At 42.1% G+C, this 22912-nt stretch overlaps 1 protein-coding gene across 1 annotated transcript in view; it reads right to left on the reverse strand.

Moving 5' to 3' along the window:
• The window catches only part of LOC135220611 (probable ATP-dependent RNA helicase kurz), a gene marked incomplete in the record, with an annotated part of 259299 nt that overhangs the window by 142024 nt on the left and 94363 nt on the right, over nt 1-22912 (reverse strand). Inside the window, 3 exon segments of the mRNA XM_064257916.1 lie at nt 1568-1668; nt 1671-1686; nt 2139-2334. Of these exon segments, the coding sequence (XP_064113986.1) occupies nt 1568-1668; nt 1671-1686; nt 2139-2334 (313 nt within the window).

The raw sequence follows: 22912 nt of genomic DNA on the forward strand, positions 1-22912 counted from the left end.
AAGCCTGCAGAGGCTCGTCTGGCAATTGTGGTGTTTCAGTGAGGAAGCCTGATCTTCCTATGTCGAAGAACGCACTGGCGTTCTTCCTAAGAAGTACGATTAAAGAAGCTCATGATAAGTGCAGTGATAGTGATTTGAAGCTTCTGAAAGTGAAAGCTCACGAGGTGAGAGCTATCGCTACTTCGGTAGCTTTTCACAAAAATATGGCACTCAAAGATATTTTGAATGCCACATTTTGGAGAAGCAATTCGGTGTTCGCTTCACACTACCTGCGGGAGGTGAAAGTGACATACGAAAATTGCTTCTCCCTAGGACCATACATTGCTCAGACACTGTTTTGGGGGCAGGAGTCTCCCTTCCATTAGCTTAGTTAAGTGGGATACCTTTGGTAAGCTAAGCCAGGTGTTGGTATCTGTTTTTTTTGCCTCGTTTGCCCTCATCAGTATAGTTCATTGGTCTAGTTCACGTCGTGGTCTCACCCCTGTTGAGAGATCATCTAGAGTGCACCAGCTACATAGGTCTCTACCTTGCTGGCAACTCTAGTAGCACAAGCAGACTTACGTGGCAGTAATCACGAAGCCAGCTATGCCTAACAGGTAAGGAACCAAGATATCAAATATCTGCATATATGTGTTTTCCTAAATCCTCTATTCTGTCTCTCCCACCACCAAAGGTGGGATTCAGCTATATATATATCTGACAGGTAAGTTTCATGAACAAAATGATATTGTAATGATACAATTAAGTTTGTTCATACTACTGGCAGATATATAGAATTAAGTACCCACCCACCTCCCCTCAGGAGACAGTGGAAATAAAAATTATGAATAGAAAATGGGAATGGTTCCTGATACCGCCTTCCCCAGCGGCAGGAATACAGGGTACTAACCACCTGACTCCCACTACGTGTGTCGTAAGTTTTAAATTCTTGTCGGTCAGCGGAATATCAGCTATATATATATCTGCCAGGTACGTATGAACAAACTAATTGTATCATTACAATATCATTTTTAGAACAAAGTACAATGTCACCACCCACCTCCAGTAACATCAAGAGTAAACTCACCATCTATAATAATCACCAAACAGATCTCCTTAAGAATAACTGACCCTTCCCAAAGATGAAACGTCATATACAGTACTGATCTCATGTGAAAATACACACTGCCATTCATTCATATGCCGCAATGATGACAATCTCCCTAAATGTTTTTCTTGCTATCTACAGCAAGGCACAGTATTTGAGCATTTCACGAAAAAACAACAAAACAAGCTGGACTGTAATACAATATTGAAATCAGTTGAAATCTTGGATGCCACCACCAACTATAACTCTTTAGAGGCTCTTTACATACAGGCAATGAAAATGAAAGATGATATCCTCACCTCACCTTTCCTTCCATCACATATGGAAGTCACCCCCTCTATGACATTACACAGAAAAATGGGTAAAAAACAAATTTGGACACAACATGAAAAGAAAATAATAAAGACAAAGTCCACTTGCATTTTAAAATTTTTGCTACATCCTTAACATGAAACATAACATGCCATAAACATGACTAACCTTTTCCTTCACTTTCCCTGAATCCACCACATATTTAATATTAGGAATAGTAAGAGATGTTTCAGCAACATTAGTTGCTATTACACATAATCTGGTACCTCTGGTGGAGGTTGGAAAACCTGTTGAATACATCAATTATGTAGAGAAAATGCAAAAACATAGGAATACTTTACAAAAATTTACCAATATATGTATATAAGCATTCCCCCAACTACCCCCTTCCCAAAAAAATGCACTTACATCTTACACTAATCATTTAACCAATAAACATTATCATGTGACCTAGCAAAGAGAAGATACATCACTGGAATCATAGTGACTGTATACACATAATGCTTTTCTAGGATTAAATAATTTAATCACTCGTATATGTTTCCATCTTTTTCATTCAAGAAGCTATATTTCAAAAATTACTTTCAAATGACACATAAATATCACAACCTGGAAGAATTTTACTACTGCATGAATCAATCTACAAAACTTCTTTTTGTTAAGTTATTAACACCTAAAAATAGTATAAAGACAAAAATACTATCAAAATTATGTATGAATTAAGACCTTTATAACATACCATATGTTGCTTGTCTGGTGGCAATACTGAATATAAGGGTAATACATATAAAGGCTGCTCATTTTCTCCTGCGCTTAATACATTCCTGGGTTCCTCCTCATCAAATTCATCATCAGATTCATTGGTATTACTGATGTCATTAAGATGGCCATCAGCAGTTTCCATGTTGGCATCATCTAAAAATGCTGGCGTATAGCTGAAAATTGTGTACGGTTAAAGAACACTGGTAATACCATGTAACACATGTGTGTTTTGGCCATAAAACTAATATAAATACTTGAAAAGTTTTGAAAAGAGCTTTAATACTTTACCTGTCTATTAAAAATTACAATACCCTCAGCAATACCTAATTGACAAACTGATGACAAATGATGGAAAAGTATACATTCATAAGTCATACAATGCATGCATGGAGACAGCCATCTACCAACTTGCAGTCTGAGAACGTGAAGTGTGTTGGATTTTATGAAAAGTCAAATAAAAGGGTGTCCAAAAGTATTAAAAGAACTAAAAAAAAACAGACATCTGAGCAGCAAAACCCTCCGTGGATGAACTTGATTTTTAAATGAGCTACCATGACTATTTTCCTCTTGAGAGAGACTGTAGAGGGATAACAGTTCCCTCCTTGGCCACTGTCCAGAATAAAAATTGTGAATGCTGGCCAACAAAAAAATCCATGCTAAAGTCACTTCTGATTTACTAAATTATCTACAAATATCAAAACTTCCACCATTAATTCTAATGCCTCACAATTTGTGTTAACATGAAGGTTTGAACCCACAGAAAAGCTATTTTCCTTTGTAGCACCATCATCATAAAGGGATTTTTGACGAAGGAAAAATCTATTTCTGGGTGATTGGCTCGTGTCGCCCTATATGAAAGTAATCCTTAATATCATCTTTCTAGGTAAAATATCCTAAAATTACCAGAGAAAAACAAAATTAAGAAAAAAGTCAGTAAGACTGACTCGCTCACTCTTAAAAGAAGTGTCGGTATGAAATAGGGGCGAGTGTGGAACACTACCACGAGACAAACACCAATTAGAACTTCCTATCAGAATCCCCCTAAGAGAGAGCCGATACCAACGGGCGATGCAGCTCTACTACTACTACTAGAGGACGACCTACGGACAGCAGCGCCCCTAGCGGTCATCCTTAATTAACATATAATTTACATCTTGTCCTGCAAGGGGGGGAAAGCAAACCATAAAAAGGGATGGGTTTCATAGGGCGACACGAGCCAATCACCCAGAAATAGATTTTTCCTTCGTCAAAATCCCTTTTCTGGGCTCAGCTCGTGTCGGCTATGAAAGAGTACCAGAGAAACAGACAAGATGGAAAAGGAAAAAATGAAAAACATGTTAAAATGATGGATATATATAAGTAAATTCAAAATACAGCATACAAAATAAAAAGTACTTTAAACTAACTATGGTAAACAATAAACAGAATGTTAGTAAACTTAAAGTACTTAAATGGTAGTAACAATGACAATATGCATGTAAAACAAAGAAATAGTTTGAATTTACTTATTTAGAACATATAAGTCAATTATCACATACATGTGTCCTACCCTAGCATAAAAATAAGGGTAGGTAACACTCAAATCCATCATTAATACAAATAAAACAAGTAATTCAAACAATATATACAAAACACATTGTGACTGAAGTTATCACAAGTTTAAAATGGAAAATTTATACAAACATATTGTGGGCCTAACCTAGCATAAAAATAAGGTTAGGACCACTGGAGTACATATCAGTACCAATGTGGTGTCCTAGCAAAAAAATAAGGGACAGACCACTATAACACACAACGGCTAAGGCTATGATGATGAGTAGCCTGGTGATAGGTTGAGGCATGTTGGTTGAAGTAGGTAGAAAGGAGACCTGGATCAATACTACAACTACTAAGCAGTATCAGGGGAAACTATGTTTCCCGCTGCTACTGCTGAAAACTTTAAAGATTCCAAGGACTTTAAATAATGCCGTTTAAAGACTGTCGGGGATTTCCATCCAGTATACTTCCTAAGATCCTCAAAGTTATATGTTGGAAATAGTTAATAGAGGTGGACTACTCCCCTGATATCATGTGCTTTTGGGAATGACTCAGGGTTGGCTTGTTTAATGAAGTAAAGGATTTGTTGCCTAATACCTTTAACTGACAAAGTACCACCTTTTTCTCTCATGAAAGAGAGCACCGAGGATCTAGAAGAAGTACGAGATAGAAAGGCTCTAAGGGTTGATACTGGGCAGAAGAGAAGGATCCTGTGGAAGTGGGATAACCTTCCAAGGAGCCCACCTTGCAAGAGGATCTTCATTTTTGGCTAAAAAGCTACGATCCGGAGCAAGTAGAACTTCTCCTGATGGGAGGAATTCCACATGAACCCGCATCTCTGGATAGAGCCGACAGTTCTGAAATTCTTGCTCCTGAGGCTAGGCTTAATAAGAATAGAGTCTTCCTCAGGAGCATTATGAATGTACAAGATGAGTTGTCAGTATCTGAAGCTAGTTGAGAACATCATTCAAGAACCATGAAACTGTAGTAGGCCTCTGAGAAGGTCTAAGTCTAGCACAGGCTTTAGGGATAGATGTGAAATAAGATTCAGTTAAATCTATCTGAAAAACCTACTTGAAAGATTTTCTTCAAAGCCGACTTGTGAGTGGTAATCGTGCTAGCTGCTAACCTTTTTCAAATAAAGATCTGGAAAAAGGATATAGCCAAATTAACTGTCATGGTTGTAGTGTTCGATTCTCTCAAGAAAGATGCTAATTTCTTAACAGCTGAGTCATATTGTCTGATGTTGACTCCCTCTTATCTGATTCCAGGAAGAGAATATTCTGTGGATCAATGTTAGCATCTTTATTAGCCGCAAACTTCATGAAGTCCATAAAGTTAGGGTCTGGAGAGTTCCTGAGGAAGCGAACACAGTCCTCATTTGTACTGATTGTGATAGTTTGGGATTGGGGATCCGTTGAGGTCGGAGACCCAATTCCAAGAGAAGTGGATACCAGTTGCTCTTGGGCCAGTCCGGTGCAATCAGAGCTACTATCCCTTTGAAAGACCTTAGTTTGTCTAGGACTTTCAGGAGAAGATTCACTGGAGGAAAAACTTAAAATCTCCTCCATTGATCCAATCAACGACAGGGCGTCCGTGGAATAAAGCCCAGAGGGTCCAGGGGGTTGGGGGCCACATAGCAAGGGAGCTTGTGGTTCGCTTGTGAGGCGAAGAGGTCCACCCCCCTGAGACCCTGGGACTCTCCGGCTTACCCACTGGCAATGACGACCGTCCAGAGACCACTCTTGATTCCAGAGGGACTGGACCGGGACAGGGGCGTCCGCTATCACATTTCTTACTCCTGCCAGGTGAGTGGCAGACAGATGCATCTGTGTTTGCTTGCTAATGCAAAGATGGCTATCATGACATGGTTCACATGCTTGGATTTGGACCCTCCTCTGTTGATGCAATGAACTACTACTGCACTGTCCAAAACTAGCCTTAGATGAGACTTTTTCGGGGGAAGAAGTCTCTTTAGAGTAAGAAATACTGCCATTGCTTCCAACACGTTTATGTGGAGCTGGCGAAATTGAACTGACCAAGTCCCCTGAACCTGTTTGAACTGAGAGTATCCCCCCCAACCGGACAGGGATGCGTCCGTGTGAATGTAACATTGGGAGGGGATATTGAAGGGTACTTTCTTGGCTAGGTTCTGTACTCTTGACCAAGGCCGTAGTTGGTTGCGGAGGATCTGTGGGATCACTGGACAAACTTGTCTCGATATTTGGAGTTTGCTTTTGACCGCCAAATTCGAGATATCTTTTAACCTTACTTTGAGAAGGATATCTGTTACTGAAGCAAACTGAAGAGACCCTAGGATTCTCTCCTGGTTTCTTCTTGACGTTTGTTTGCACTTGAGAAATTGCCTGACAGATTTTGCTATTTCCTTCCGTTTGGCTACTGGAATTGATAGATTGTGGGAGGACAAATCCCACTGGATTCCCAGCCACTGAAAACGAGATTCCGGCAACAAGTCTGGATTTCGTTTTGTTTATCTGGAACCCCAGATGTTCCAGAAAGCGAACTACCTTTTGGTAGCTTTGAGACATTCCTCGGATGTTGGTGCCCAGATTAAACCAATCGTCGAGGTATGCCGCTACCATGATTCCCTGAGCTCTCAATTGTTTGTACAACCACTTCTGCTATCTTTTGTGAATACCCTGGGGGCTACATTCAGACCGAAGGGCATCACTTGAATGAGAATGTCTGATTTCCTAGCCTGAATCCTAGGAATGGGCGGAAGTGCCTGGCTATAGGGATATGATAGTATGCGTCTGTAAGATCGATGGAGCATGTGACGGCTCCACGCGGCAGTAAGGTCCTTACTTGCGAGAGGGTAAGCATCTTGAACTTGTCGCAGCGAATGAAAGAGTTTTTAGCTTTGACAAGTCTAAGATTACCCTTCTTTTTGTTGAGCCTTTCTTTGGAACGCTGAATAAGCGACTTGAAATTTTTAGATGCTTGACTCGCAATAGTCCTTTCTGAAAGGAGTTCTTCCGCGTAATCTATCAATTCCTTTGACGGTACCTGATGGAATGATTTGATTGGAGGAGGATCTTGGATTCCAGCTCCAGCCTAATCCTTTGGACACTATGCTCTGTGCACCCAACTGCTGAACCCCCACCTGTGGCGGAAGAGGAACAGCCTCCCTCCTACCTGGAGAGCCTCATTGCTGATGGCGGGTTGGCCACCACGCCCTCCTCTGAACTGTTTATCCTTGCGCCCCTTCCTGCGCCACGGTGACGAAAGTAACCTCTCGCCCTACCCCTCGATTGAGAGTAGCCTTGAACCTCATAAGCCGGGTTAAGGCAGGCGAGATGGCATAGGAGGTCGAAGGGCTGGGGATTGCTGGGGCACCAGGAGGAAAGGCTGAGTTTGTTTAGCTGTAGCAGGTTGTCCTTGTTGGGTGACTGGGACCGCCTGCACAAACTGCTGCTGAGCTGGAGTTTTTTGTATGGCCTGGAACCTCCTACCAGCCCCTTCTTTGGTTTCTTGCCAGCAGTTAGGAACGGATTCCTGTTTCCTCTTAGAGGAAATGCCCCACCTAGCTCTAAGGCTCTGGTTGAGTCTAGCAGCTTCTTCGTGATGAACTTCGTTCACTGCTGACTCTGGGAAGAGATCCGCTCCCACATGCTGGCAGTCAAGAGTCTATTAGGCTCGTGCCTGATAGTACACTCTGAAGAACATGCTTCCGACAGTTCTTCCTGGCTTGGAAGAAGTCAAAAGCGTCTAGCAGAACCGTGTGAAATTGTGATTTCGCTAAGATCTTAAATAGCGGTTCGTTCGCATAAGACAGCGCAGCCATTTCCGTGACTATGATAGAGTTAAGGGACCTGCCAAACCTAGTCCGCGCATCGAACTCTGCCTGGATTAGGGAGTCCGGCAGCCTAGGCAACTTCTCACCGAACTGGTCCATAGCGCAGTCCGGCTTGAGTTTACCCTGCGTGAAAGTAGCAGGCAGGTTTTCCCATAACTCTCCGAAGGCGGGAAAGAGTGGAGAAGTGGACTCCGACTCTCTCAACTGCGGAAGGGGCTCATCCTTGAGGACTGCCTGAAGAGCCTTCTCCCCACCAATTTCGTGGCGAACGGAAGAGAGACCTCCTCTTCCGTGGCGAAAATAGTGAAGGGGCTCTTATAGGCCTGGAGTTTAGTATTAGTACACTCCCAGTCCTCAAGGCAGTGAACCCATTCCCGTTGGGCGTGGTCTCTACTGTAGAGGACAGACTCCTTCGAGATCTTGTCCTCCCTTGTAAGAGCCGTTGGTGTCAGCCTAGCATACCCGATGAAAGGCTGTGACAGACCCGGAGGATAGAAACTCGAAGTCCTCAATCCTTCGAGTGCCAAACTCCGGGATCGAAATCATCCCGTCCTTAAAGGGAGCGTAGGCCGCTACTCTCCATGGATTCTCCATAGAGAAAGCTGGCAGAGAGTCGTAAGACGGGAGTTGGAGGATCCCCGTGCTAGAAGCAGGGGATACTGGGGGAGGAGCCTGGGATAGCCCAGTCATCCGATCCTCAGTCTCTCTTACTCTATTCGAGAGTTCCTGGACGGTCTGTCCAGTTTGAGACAGAGTGCTCGACAATTGTGCCGAACATCTGCTCAAAGCGGGTTCCCCAAGCTGAGATTTGAGAACCAACCATCACTCCTACCTGCGTCCATCATTCCTGGTGAGACAGGAGAAGGAACGCAGGAGCTGGTGCTTGCTACCCCTGCCGGCATAGCCGGAGAGGGGGCAACGGAGGCGGGAGAAGGCAACGACTCGGAGGTAGCGCGAGCTTTCTCCTTCGAAAGCCTTGCCTCTAGAGCTCTTCGACTGGGAAGAGCTTGGCTTAGCCTTCACCGCGTCGGCATAAGAAGTCGATGATTCCTAGCCGAAGAAGACGAAGCCGACTTTCTAGAAGTCGACTTAGACAGAGTCTTCGGTTCTCTCTTTCCCTTCTCCTTAGGAGGTACAGAGAGAGCGGGAGTGCGGCTAGGGATCTCAGATCCCGGAAAGCCTTGGAAGATGCGGAAGAGGAAGGGACAGGAGAAGATCCAGGAGCGCCCAAGGAAAGACTTGGGCGCCCGACAAACCTACCTCAACCAATAAATCCTCACTCACTACCGCCATCGGTCGAGGTCAGGTCCAGGCCGCGACGTCCGGGACTGGCTCCTGGGCGGCTACGAGCCCAACGGACTGCTGGAGATCTTGCTGGATGGCGGCTATTACGGGGGCGGCGGACAAGGGGTCGACGTAGCCCGTCGACTTGCCCGCAGGGAAGATCTGGATGGCCAGCTTTCTATCCAGTATGTAGGGCTGGCCCTTGGCGGCGTTCTTTCAAAGCCGCCTACCCACGCTTCTCAGAGTGGCGAGGGCAACTTCCCTCACACCGATAGCCTGAAAAGAAAGGCTGAATTAGCTACCAATTGCGGACAGGGTTAACAAACTTACGAACTAAAAGTGTTAGTAAATTGATAAATAACCCTTATAATGGTCTTACCCCCATCAACCAGCTGACCCCGACCAGGTCGTAGCAAATGGTGCAGGCCTCCGGGGATGGCCAGACGATGGACTCGTTGAACAGGGTGGCACAAGGGGCGTGAGACCTGCACTCATCGTGTCCGCGGGAGGGGTCATGCAGCGTCGCATTGCAAGCGAGGACCTGACAGTTGGTAGCCTGTAAGTGGAAACGTACATGAGTACAGAGTAAACACTTACAGTCTAACATATGCTCCGCTGGTGCCGGAGCGATAAAGTTAGATGAAACCAGAGCCCTGCTAAAAATACGTGTGGTAACCATGTTGGAAGAAAGGCTATGGCTCCGCCAGTGGCGGAGGCACAAGAATCAACCAACTAGGAGTGGTGGTAAAGGAAACCACAACGTAAAATGGCGGGGATGGTTGATAACATAATAATAATATAAAACACAATTCATTGCAAAATATCTTAAATTAGGGTATATATCCTTAACATAGTACAGTAACAACATCAAAACCAACTTCTCTCCACCCGTCTACTAGAAGAGTGCGTAGGTAAGGGTAAGAACGCCCTTCCGGTAGCGGGGGGAGAGATATAAGGATATAGTAGGCAAGCAAACGACCATCCATAGTACCCACCCTACCGCTAGTGGAGCCAATAACCTATAACCAAAAGGGGCCCCGGCTGCGACGGAAGGCTCCTTTCGTATCGTAAGGGAGGTGCTGAGTAATGGGTATGGGGGGGAAGGAGGTCCCGGTGAACCACGGCGGGGGGGAGGGAGCGAGGAAAGGGGGAAGGGATGGCCTACCTCCTCCCCCCACCTCACCAACTACCGTATGGAGACCCGGTACCTCATAGTGGTCGCCCCTAAACCCCCTGCTGGTGGAACCCCACCCCCCGGCACCTCCGGAATGAGAGAGAAGGCTATGAGGTGTTATGACAACCCAGGGGTCCCCAGCTCCTCCCTACATCAGAGAGGGAGGGAAGGGGCAGGGTGAGGTGCTATGGAACACGTGACCACTAGTGGCCTAGGCCGCGATCACCACAACCGTGGTAGGGGCCACGTGAACCAAGCTGTACCAATACATGGAACAAGCACCTAGGCTAGCCTAACAACCCTAAATAATAATAATAAAATACATCGAAAGGTGGAAGAGACACTTTTGGAGGAAAAGAGAAAGAAGCCCAGGAGGAGGCAACTATTCCAAGCAAAACAGTAGCCTACTCGGAGCCAGCGATAGCCGATGTAGAGCAAGAGCCGGGATGCTGGGCCAGAATAAAATAATGATAGCCCTAAATACCAAGCTAAGAGAATGGTAAGAGGGCAAACTAGCTAAAACTCGATGTAAAACAATGAAAGTGATAAAATAAGCCCAGAAGTATGAAGAAGTCCCCCAGTATGGAGGGACCGGGAATTCTTACGAGCAGCATGGCCGCCACGAGACAAACCGGGGAACCGTATATGACCTATAAAAAGGAAAATACTGGTACCCGGAAGATAAAACTATGATAAAATATTACTTATGAGTTACTTAACTTAGCCGTGGCAATTGCTGAACGTTCCATCGTAGTAGAAAACGAGATAAATCCAGAATAATAATAGCACGAGGAAAAACAGCGTCAAGATGCTGGCGCTAAAAAAATTAAGGATGACCGCTAGGGGCGCTGCTGTCCGTGGCGTCCTCTAGTAGTAGTAGTAGAGGCTGCATCGCCCGTTGGTATCGGCTCTCTCTTAGGGGATTCTGATAGGAAGTTCTAATTGGTGTGTATCGTGGTAGTGTTCCACACTCGCCCCTATTCATACCGACACTTCTTTTTAAGAGTGAGCGAGTCAGTCTTACTGACTTTTTCTTAATTTTGTTTTTTTCTCTGGTAATAATTTTAGGATATTTTACCTAGAAAGATGATATTAAGGATTACTGTTTCATAGGCCGACACGAGCTGAGCCCAGAAAATGTTTTTACACAGCTTTTTCCACTCTGTCCAGTGTTCTCTCTGCAACTCCCATCAGTTCTAGATCTTCAACCATCCCCATTCTTTCATGATTTCATTGTCTTCCTGCAGTCTTTGGCCAGCTATATATATCTACTGCTTTCTGATCACTGTTCCTCATCCTTCTCATGCAACCCATCTCAATCTCTGTAATTTTTGTCCCCAGCCTCTTAATACAAACATCTCTTCACCAGTCCTCATTTCCATTACTCTCCAGCCATGAATCTTAACATTCCATTATCATATCTTTTCAAAATCTTATACATTTTCCTTGTCATTGCCCATGTTTCTCCTGCACAGAGCAGTCCAGACCTCATGTATTTACTTTGATTGAAGAACTGTATTTACTAGCATATACGGCATGCTTTCATAAAATAAATTTTAAGGAAATTACTATGCAACTTATGATGTAAGGATTGAGTTACTCATAAAGCCATGGGCTAAGAGCAACTAGTCTCAGTTCAAGCAACAAATCCCACCTAAACACATATACACTTCAGTGGTTTCTTATACAAGCAGTCCCCAGTTATCAGCAATCCATTTTTACAGGGCTTGTCTAGCTACAACAATAATTGGATTTTTGGCGCCGATATGTGTCGATCTCCGGTTTATCGGCACAGTGCCAATAAGCACTGTCATTGCCCGTGGTTATCATCACACTGTCAGGAACGAAACTCCTGTCGATAACCAAGGACTGCTTTTCTACAGTCGACCACTGTATTCGCAGGGGATGTGTACCACTTAACCCCTCCAAAATTGCTATAATCCGTGAACACTTGACACCCCCATAAAAAAAGCATATAACCGCCTACTTTGATGGTTCAAACCATGGAACTATAAACAAAGAATTACATGCGTATATAAATGTATTGACGGTGACTGTCACTGCACGGCGCTACATGAAAAGGTGGAGATGACACTGATTTAAGCTATTAAAGCATAGTCTTGCAGATGCTTTTTTTTTCACCTATGTCATCCTTAATTTTCCACCAATTTTAATAAATATAGGTTCTTAGTATATATTTGAAATCAGTACTACTTATTATTAGGCAAATCATTCATTCCTCATACAAAAATAAACATACAACTACCATTAACCAAAAATTCTCTCATCAAGTCAAAAGAGAAAAGAGAAAGAGGAGAGAGAGAGAGAGAGATGAGAGAGAGAGAGAGAGAGAGAGAGAGAGAGAGAGAATTATTATTTTTTACTATTTAATGTTAATTCATTTAAACATAAAAGCTTGAAAAATTACATTATCATAATAAAGTTTTAGTAATTACATAGCTTCAGTGCTAGGTCCTTTTGCGAACCATTGAGGTGTGTCTGGATATGGACCGAAAGTGGTGAGAGGTGGCAGAGACTTGAAGGGAAGTAAATATCCCTCCCGAAGGACATCCACTACCCAAGTCTTAATGGCAGCAGCTGGAGGGGAAACGCCACCCACTGCGTTTTCCCCTTCTTCTTTCCTCTGCCCCCTTTTCCAGCTGGAAAGGAGGACTGAAAGGGGTGCCAGTGCCACTGTGACCCCTTCCCTGGAAGAGAAGAGGGCTGGGTATCCCGCAGGTGCCCTTTGAAGAACTAGACTTCTCAGGGGCCGAGGAAGAGCTAGCTAGACTCAAAGGTCTGGCTGCAGTGGAACGCAAAGACCCAGAGGCAGTCATTTTCTTCTGCCCAACACTTGTCCACCTCAGCATCTACCTGCTCCTTAGAGAAAAGAGGAAGAACCCACAATAGTCCGTTTCGCAAGGTCAGCACCGACTCGGGACCTACAGACCTGGCGATCCGAGTGAGGACTGTGTCCTTTCTCTCCAGCACCAAGTTCTCCCATAGGTTTGCCATCTGGTAGGCAAGGTAGGAAATAGCCCTACCTCCAGACTGGCACAGTTTCCCCAAGGCTGAGTCCTCCCCAGGAACGATAGCCCCGAGGAGGCAGCAACCTTAGATACTGTGAATGACCACACCTACAGCCAGGAGACTGCCTGGAGAGCGGCCATGGCGGTAGCATCCAGGTTTGTTGCTTCCTGCTGAGAGAGAGAGAGAGAGAGAGAGAGATGAGAGAAAGAGAGAGAGAGAGAGAGAGAGAGCCTCTGCAGTGAAGTTGCTGCATCGAAAGACCTGGACCTAGTCGAACTAAGTCTGGGTCAACCTGCTTAGTCGGGGGGAGCAACCTCTCCGAGGGCATGTAGTAGCGCCTCTAGCAAGGAAGAGGAGGAAGCATCTTGTTTTGAATGACTGGACCAGAGTGAATTCTCTTGTCCTGATACAAGATTGTTCACTGGTCCAAGATACCGTCACCAAGAGAAGACCATGGCAGCCTCCCGTTGAAACTTGGGTTCCTTCTTAGGACCCAGACGGATTTGAGGCGTGAAGGGCGATCAACTGGTCGCTCCCCTGAGATTGCTGTGCTGATGAATCAGCACTACGATCTTACCAGAAGTCCTCTGTATCTTAGGGGTGTCTGCATCTCTAGGCAAAGGACCCTCAAATCCTTCAAGAGTGCAGTCCTCCGATCAACTCTTTCCACAGAAGGGAGAACTGCCCCAGACTCCTTAAATCCATCGTGAACAGCTCGAGTGTATGTTTGGTGTGGTCTTAAAACCCTTGCTGGCCTAAACTTTGGGGAGAAAACTCCACAGAGTTCCTCCTGTCCCAGCCTCACCCCATTCCTGGTAAAAACTCATGAAGTAGAGGGAATAGGAGAGGAAGATTGGATGCTCTCGCTCACCCAGGAGTAGCAAGTCACGCACAATCATCAACCTGCAGTGACGATGGGAACGTGAGTCTAGGAGAGGATTTTCACATTTCCCAAGAAGAGTGTAGAGGCAATTATACACGGCCTCATCACTGAGATGATTCGGTATGTCCGGGGTCACTTCGTAAATTTTTCTCGTGGTATTATTTTCCTATCTGCATTGTTTTATAATGCCAAACAAGTGCTGCATGTCTCGTTGTCATGAGAATTACAATATGAACACAAAAGTTTATGTATTTTACTTCCCTAAGGATGAAAAACTTAGAAGGAAGTGGCTACATGTGGTTAAGAGATAAGAATATACACCATCCAAGAACAGCAGGTAAGTGATTCATTTTTGTACGTCAATTTTCAGACATTTTGATTTGAACTCCAATAACCATTGTATTTCTTCCTAATATTCCATATTCCAGGTTATATGGAAATATCAGCAAGAAATTAATCAATATATAATGGACACTGGGATATCCTGCAATATATGTCTTGTTCATTTTATGTTCATATCTTTTATCTATATCTGTACAAATACAAACTATCTTCAATTTTCAAACAAGATATAAACTAGCAATATACAGAATGTTTGTTGAAATGTAGTTCCTTTTATTGCAGGTGAGCAAGTTATAATTTTGTCCCAAAGATGTTGTATGGGAGCTTTTGCACTTTGATGAAAAGAGTGGAAAGAAGATTACTACATGACTTTGATTTGATTATTGAGCAGAAAGATTCTGACAAATCTTAAGAAGTTATTCCAGCTGGTTACTGTTGTTCCTCTGTTGACAAGAAAATAAAATATTCATTTGGCAAAGAACTCACGACCCATTTGAGCGATGAGCGATAAAGAACTTCCCCAAATTTATAGATATATAAACAGTGGTCAGCAGAAAGTTCCCTATTATGCCCAAGTGCTATAACATGAATACTACCATGTATAAATTATGCATCATATATTTCCATGTATAAGACGACCTTTAGATAACACAAGTTCAAAAATCACGGCAAATTTTCATTAATTTACCTCATATCTGTAGTATAAGACGAGTTCTAAATACAAAAACCGAAATATTTTTTTAAGAAAAGTGATTATTTGTAAAAATTAAACAACTATAAATAATGGTGACTTAAGTTACAGTATTACTATTATCATATTGTTACTCTATTACAGAATATAAACCTCACATCATTTGCATTTGATATTGTTTACATTCTCAAAATCTCAGCTGATTTGATGTTACCGATATCTTCATTGCCATTATTTGTTAGAAGAGATGTAATTCGGAGATATCTTTATCGTAAATTAACAAAGTCTGGTTGAAAATGTGCACATATTACTTCATTGTATAAGCATTAGGTGCAATTTCTCCAGTTCCAAATCACTTCCGCCTGGCCATTATTCATTTTATTCAGCTCATCTATAACCTGCAGCTTTAATTTACTAGCATTCTATCTTGAGATCTCCACTGCATGAGGAATGAGCAAAAATGTATTTTATTTTTACTAATGGAAGCCACCATTGAGAACTGGCAGTGTTTAACAGCTTGAAAATTTTAACGGGGCTTTTAATAAACGCTCGATGGTTACGGTAAATGACATCAGCAATCAGCTGTTTCTCAATTCTGTTATGTCAATACACTGACAAATAGTTGCTTCTTCCAGCATTCTAAAAGCCGGAATTTTTTAGTGGCGGATGGAGGAGTATCATTAGTATTACAGTTGATAAAATGGAGAGAGGGAGAGACTTGACTGTTACCTCGGTTAGGTTGTTACACTGATAGATAGCCATTTGCAAAAGTTGAATAATACTTGTCTTGAGAATAAAGATAATTTTAATAAATCTTGTTTTACTGAAATCATACTGCATATATTAGCGTATTACAATATATAAAAAGAGCGATGATGCGCCATTTGCAATCTGGTTTTGTTTACAGCCTTCATATAATCAGCTGATTACATTTTACCAATATCATCACTATCTTTAGTTGCTGAATAGACTTAATTCAGATACATTCCTTTCATAATTATCAAAGCTGGGTTTAACAAGCGATTCATACATACGTTTCCTAAAAGGGAAACCATTGTTTTGTATAAGACGTTACCTAAAAAGCAAAATCATTGTTTTGTATACATTTCATCATTATTCTCAAAACAACCGCTAATAACAATACAATAGTGAACGATAATTATCGTATATAATTATTGTTCATATGACTGAATTGTCCTAAACAGTTACACAGCTTTGCATGCTGCCTCACTTAATATTTGCTGCATTTTGTTTATAAAAGATAGGGGAACGTATAGATAAAAAAAATGTCATAAAATTATCTAAAAATGCCATGGCAGTTACGGAAGATGATTACTATATGATGTAGACGAAGATGCCAAAGTAGACTCGCCAGAACCAGACTGGAATCCCTATGATGGTAGCACATGTGATCAATTTTGTGATATGTATGAGAAACTTTTAATGGAAAATGAACATAACGTTATCCTAAATGTTATTACTACCATAATTACACTACCATTGAAATTTCTAAAACATTACCGAAAGATAAAGGTTGCGTAAGAGCAACCATAATTTGATATTTACATTTTTTCAGCTGGATTGCATAGATAAGTTTGTTTCATTGATTTAGAATTATTCCTTAAATAGGTTATTTGAAGATATGCCAATAATATATAAGCTAAAAATGGTTTTATTACCTTTATTATCAGTTTATTTCATAAAGTGAATTTTCATGTAAGTTGGTGGTTAGACTATAGCCCGAAGGCCGAGGCTAGCCTAGCGATGCATATCTTAGAATTCAAGGTTTGATTTTCAGAATTGTAGTATAAGACAACACCCAATTTTTAGGGGTGAATTTTATGATTTAAAGGTCATCTTATATGCGGAAATATACGGTAATTTTAAGTAAAATTACTAAAATGAAATATTGCTTTAGCACTGACAATGAAAGCACTTACAGACAATGAGTCACTTTCCCACTGATGTATGTGATGCAGGTCATAGCACAGAAAAAATAGAAAGAATGCTTGTTTGGGTATCAACAAATTCATCATCGAACAATTGTTGTAGGGAAAAAATTACTCATTGGCCCCTGGTAGAAGTGAAGGAAAAAAGAAAGCTCCAAACTTCAACTTCCAATGCCTAATATATTTTTCAACAACAGTATTTTTATAATCATGACTATTGTTATTAATCTAATTTCATTATTCTATAATAATACTATGATATAGTTTTTCCTTTGTACATTTTTTTACTAAAAAAATATCGTAATATAGAAACCACTTTCCTTTCCCTGTTTTGATTACCACAGATACTGAAAAACTTCAAACATTTCACAAACAAAACGCTATTAACAATAAGTAAGTTATCGAAGAACAGAGAGACAGTGAATAAGACAACTGAACAATGGGATTTCCTTGACATATGTGAAAAAAAAACAGCAGCAATTATATCATGGTGAAGGTTGCACACATCCCTGGTCATGGTCTCAAGCTGCCTACGTCACAAGCAAATGACCAAGCCTCATGAGTGAGAGTCGGTTGGAGTCGAGCAAGCAACCAGTTGGCGAGAACTTGCACTGTCCTCATGACACATCCCAGTCCTCTTTGAGGCTGAAACCTTGCATGAAGAAGACTGAAGACTGCACAGGGGACCTCCTAGCCTCGCCAGATGCCTTGTCTCATGAGAAAGCAACATCTCACTTGGTACCTGACGACATATTAGTCCCAGTGCTCACATTCAAGGCCGAGTCACCTACATGACTCGACCCATTCTCTCGTCCTGCACATGATTCGGGATGGTGAGATGTCTCTCTGGTACCAATCTTAGATGCACGCTTAGAGGATTGTACACTTGGGGAGTCTTGCGAACAAGCCCCGGACACAGCTCCAGTTCTAGGAGCAGAACCCAAGAACAAGAGGCAAGAGGATGAACTGAAGTCTGCAATCCTGTAGCTCCTGCAACGCTAGACCCTAGGGTAAACGTTATGGTTCCTTCTCCTGAAGAAACAGGAGAGCCGATGAGAGAGCCAACTGCCTCCTCAGTGGGAGGAAGCAGACCCTTTGAAGTCCCATGATGAGCTTCCTCAGGGGCCAGAGATGGACCATTCTTCTTCTCAGACAATGAAGTCTTCGAAGAGGGAGGTGAGCAGGCGGCAGAAGACGATAAGTGCTGCTGGGAGTTCGGGCTTCAACAAGCACTTGGCTCCCTCTGAATGAGTAGGCAGACAAACAACGATGAGTCTTGGGTGCTGGAGGAGCATCAATATCTGAGAGGCAATCTGAAGAAAAATGTTCTATGCTCAGCCAGTGACTGCAAGATGGGCACTCAGGATCCCTAAACCTCTTCACAGGAACAGCCGGAGGGAGCGATATGTCCACAACATTTCTTTTCAATGTACGAGAATTATTCCCTAAGCGCCTCTGACGTTGAGGGGAAGAATCCCCTAAACTGGACAAACTATGCTCATCCACAGAGACCTTCCAGTGGCTCTTGGTTGCAACCTGGGATACGTTAACAGGTTGAACCGAAGGGGTCACTGCCCATGGGCAGACCACAGACCTCTCTTGGGCTACCAGTTTGACCCCTTCCAGGTTTAGGGGGTTATGTCAGTGACCTTTGCCTAGGAGAATCGATGGTACTTTGCGCTTTGTCCATTGGGACTTTCACTGAAGGGCCAATTTGCTCCATCGTCTGAATAAAACGAACCACCTGTCAATCTTTGCTTTGAGACTGGCAATGGGGTTGGGATTGGAAGCGAGAGAACCTGAAGCTGGAGAAGGTGGCACAGTTAAAGAACTGGGAATGGGAGCCAAAGAAATAATAACTTGTGAATATAATTTTAATTCAGAAGATCCTGGCTAGCTACTGATTTAGATTCTGCCCTAGCAACTGCATTTCTTTTTCTGTCATTAGCTAACATTTTTAAATAAGACTAATGTTTTCCATTTCGTACCATCACAATCATTAGATTCAGAACACCTCAAATCTAATTAACATACTTGACCACGGCAATCAGAGCATTGTGTGGGAATCATAAGATTCTTTGGTCAGACGTCAAAATCGGTATTAAAAAGTCAAAATCTATTACAAGGTCTCTAAAAAGAGCCTAACACTCTAAATAATGCAAAATCAGCCAAGAAATGAAAATACTTCACCAATTCTGATGAACAAACAATCAGAAAAGTCTAGAATTCAGAACCAACTGTAGTCGACAACCAGTTTGTAGCCATCAGCCGGCAGAAACAAAATTATCTCTGCCAAGTTGTTCCTCCCTTTCCCTGAAAGCGGGCGGGGCATTGTTACCTACCCAAAACAGAAAACTACCATCACCTGCGAATTTCAGAACTTTAACTACAGGACGAGTACATAAAACTCTAAGTAATTACTTAATTAAAACTTATAAATTACATGAAAAATTACACAAACCCTTTTGCAAGGCTTCTCGAGGGTTCACAAATGTTTGCGTGTCTGTGAAACACTCGCATATGACAATTAGTTAAGTTACAAGAAAATCTTCATGTTATCATTTATCCAAGTTTGGGAAGTGATTGTATATCAATCTGTCATTTGCAACATATTTCCAATTAAAAGCATAACAGAAAATAAAAAACAAAACAAGCACTCATGTACAATCTTAACATAAACAAAAAATCAGCATGTGCACTTTTATCACATTTATCATCATTCAATAAGGGATTTTGACAAAGGAAAAATCTATTTCTGGTATAAAAACTGCTATATATACACGAGAAAAAAGTTTCATGGAATGCTAGGAATATACCCAGCTCGCTCACCCTTATAGGGTGTCGGTATAGTAACTGGGGCATGTTAAAACCACTATCAGAGGTCTCTTACGAATTAGTTCTCTCCTTTCTCAACATCCCCCGTTACTACAAGGTGCCGTTCTACATCCAACTACTGCCCGCTACTACTACTACTACCCACGCAACCCTCGTCATTCCTAATAGCACCCAAGCTTGGGCCAGTCTAGGGTGAGGCAAAAGAGGGCTAGGTTCACTGGGCGGCACAGGTCTCTCGCCCAGAAATAGATTTTTCCTTTGTCAAAATCCCTTTTCTGGACTCAACCTGTGCCGCTCTGTGAAACAGTAACAGAGAATTGGTCCCATAAGCTTGGAAGTACACAACTAGTCAAGGAACTGAAATAAAATCAGAATATTTTTTAATTTAAGCATATTTAATAGTAAATCTTAATTTTAATATCTCTTATACTATAAAATTAGTGAAAGTTCCAAAACTTTTTGGTAACAATAAGAGAAAAAAAAACACATCCCAAAACAAATAATATAAGATGTCTAAATCTAATACAATAGCTTTATTAACATATGTACATCATAAGAGTGGGTTAGTGTGCAATCCAGATGAAGGTCAAGGCTAAGGCAGGGACAATAAGTGAGGCAGGTAGGAGAGAAAGTAATAAAGAAAAATTATTTATGAAGATTAGACCCTGTTATGATGGTTCTGTTATATCAGGGGGAGGGGGAACCACATTCCCTGCTGCCACTGTTGCAAATTTTAGGGCTTCCAAGGATTTTAGATAGTGGCATTTGAATACTGCTGGTGATTTCCAGCTTGTATATCTTTTTAATTCTTCAAAATTCATGTGGTGAAAATAATTGACTGTTGTAGCTACTGCTCGGATATCATGGGCATGTGGGACTGATTCCGGGTTAGCTTGTTTAATAAAATAAAGAATCTGTTGTCTGATTCCTTTCAGGGAAATGGTTCCTCCATTCTCTCTAATAAATAAAGAGCCTGAAGACTTTTTGGAGGTTCTATTCAAATAGGCTTTCAGAGTCTTAACTGGACACAGAGATAGATCCTGTGGAAGTGGGACAATCTTCCACGGGGACCATATTCGTGGATCCTCATTCTTTGCTAAGAATTTCCTGTCTGGAAAGATTCGTATTTCACCAGAAGGAAGAAAGTCAATATGATTTGGTTCTCTAGATAATGCTGATAGTTCAGATATTCTGGCTCCTGATGCTAAACTTATTAAGAATAATGTCTTCCTAAGAAGCGTTATATAAGTACATGAGTCATTATCAATGTCAGAAGCTAGCTTAAGAAAATCATTTAAAAACCAGGAAACTGTATGAGGACGAGTTACTGGTTTTAGTCTGGCACAGGCTCTCGGAATAGACGAAAAATACGAATCTGTAAGATTAATATTAAACCCAATCTGAAATATTTTCTTTAAAGCAGACTTAATTGTTGTAATTGTATTAGCGGCTAGGCCTGTTTCAAACAAAATTCTGAAAAAGGTAACTGCCAGATTCGTAGTCATTGTCCAAACCTCTGAGTCTTTTAAAAACTTGGCTAGCTTTCTTACAGCAGAATCGTATTGTCGAAGAGTAGATTCTCTTTTGTCTGACTCTAAAAACAAAGTGTTTAGAGGATCAATCTCAGCATCTTTTTGTGTTGCAAATTTCATAAAGTCCATAAAGTTAGGGCACTCTGAATTCTTGAGGAAGCCAACACACCGTGAGTTTGTACTATGTGTCAACTTTGGCCTGGGAATCCGCCGGGGGCGGAGTCCCAGTTCCACCAAGAGAGGAAACCAGTTGCTTTTGGGCCAATTGGGGGCTACCAGAGCTATTCGTTCTTTGAAAGTCCTGAGCTTGTCCAGGACTTTCATTAGCATGTTTATAGGTGGAAACAGGTAAATCCTCCGCCAGTTGTTCCAATCTGTGGCGTAGGCCAGAGGATCCAGGTTGGGGGCTACATAACATTGTAGCTTGTGGTTGGATTCTGTAGCAAATAGATCTACTTGGAGATCCGGAACCTGTTGGCAAATCCAATTGAATGACTTTTTGTCTAAGGACCATTCCGACTCAAGCGGAGTTGTCCTTGATAGTGCGTCTGCGACACATTTCTTATCCCCGCCAGGTGAACAGCTGACAGGTGCCAATGAATCTTTGTTGCCATAGAAAAGATTGCTATCATCACATGATTTATGTGACTTGATTTGGAACCTCCCCTGTTTATGCAGTGGACTATCACCTCGTTGTCTAGAATTAGTCTGATGTCTTGTTTCTTTGACGGGGAGAGTCTTTTTAGAGTTAAAAACACTACCATGGCTTCTAGGATATTGATGTGTAGTTGACGGAATGTCACTGACCACAAACCTTGGACTTTTGGACTTTTTCGTATTGGGAGTAGCCTCCTCAACCAACTGGCGGTGGAAATCGTAAGGGTACCGATTTTGCCAGATTTTTTACTTTGGTCAGGTTGAAGTCTTTTCCTCAGTATTGGTGGAATCCGAGCAATTTTGTCTCGATTTTTCTTGTTTGCTTTGGACCGCCATACTCGATTGATGTCCTTCAGTTTGGCTTTCAGTAATGTGTCTGTTACTGAGGCAAACTGGAGTGAGTCTAGGATTCTTTCTTGATTTCTCCGGGACGTTAGTTTTGCCCTTGAGAAAACTTTTTGCGTTCCTTGCTATCTCTTTCCTCTTTTTTGGTGGGATCAACAGTCTGTGTGTGTTCAGGTTCCATTAATAAACTTCAAAATCATAAATAATCAATATATAAGATGTCTAGAGCTATATAAACCCGACTACAATTAGTATGAGGAACTAACTGGAAGTCGTCACGTAGACATGAAGCTCTGGGAGGTAGCGACATCAAAATGGTTGCCGGGGGAGCGGCATCATACGACACTCCCGAGACTAAAATTATCAATACAGGCGGTCCCCGGCTTACGACGGTTCCGGCTTACGACGTTCCGAGGTTACGACGCTTTTTCTTAAATATTCAATGGAAAATCCGTCCTGGGTTACGACGCTTGTTCCGAGGTTACGACGCTGACGCTTCCGACGCTCCGAGTTAACAACGCTTTTAAAAACAAAAAAAGCATGCTATGATAAAAATCCTTTATAGTTTAGCACAGTATATAATAAAAATATGTTTTTGGTTACATTACAACAAAAATTTTGAGTTATGATGATTTTCGACACTTTTTTCTTCGTATTTTTTTAATTTTTTTAGTGA

Source organism: Macrobrachium nipponense, chromosome 2 (genome assembly GCF_015104395.2).
Source record: "Macrobrachium nipponense isolate FS-2020 chromosome 2, ASM1510439v2, whole genome shotgun sequence".
In the NCBI taxonomy this organism is placed as follows: domain Eukaryota; kingdom Metazoa; phylum Arthropoda; class Malacostraca; order Decapoda; family Palaemonidae; genus Macrobrachium; species Macrobrachium nipponense.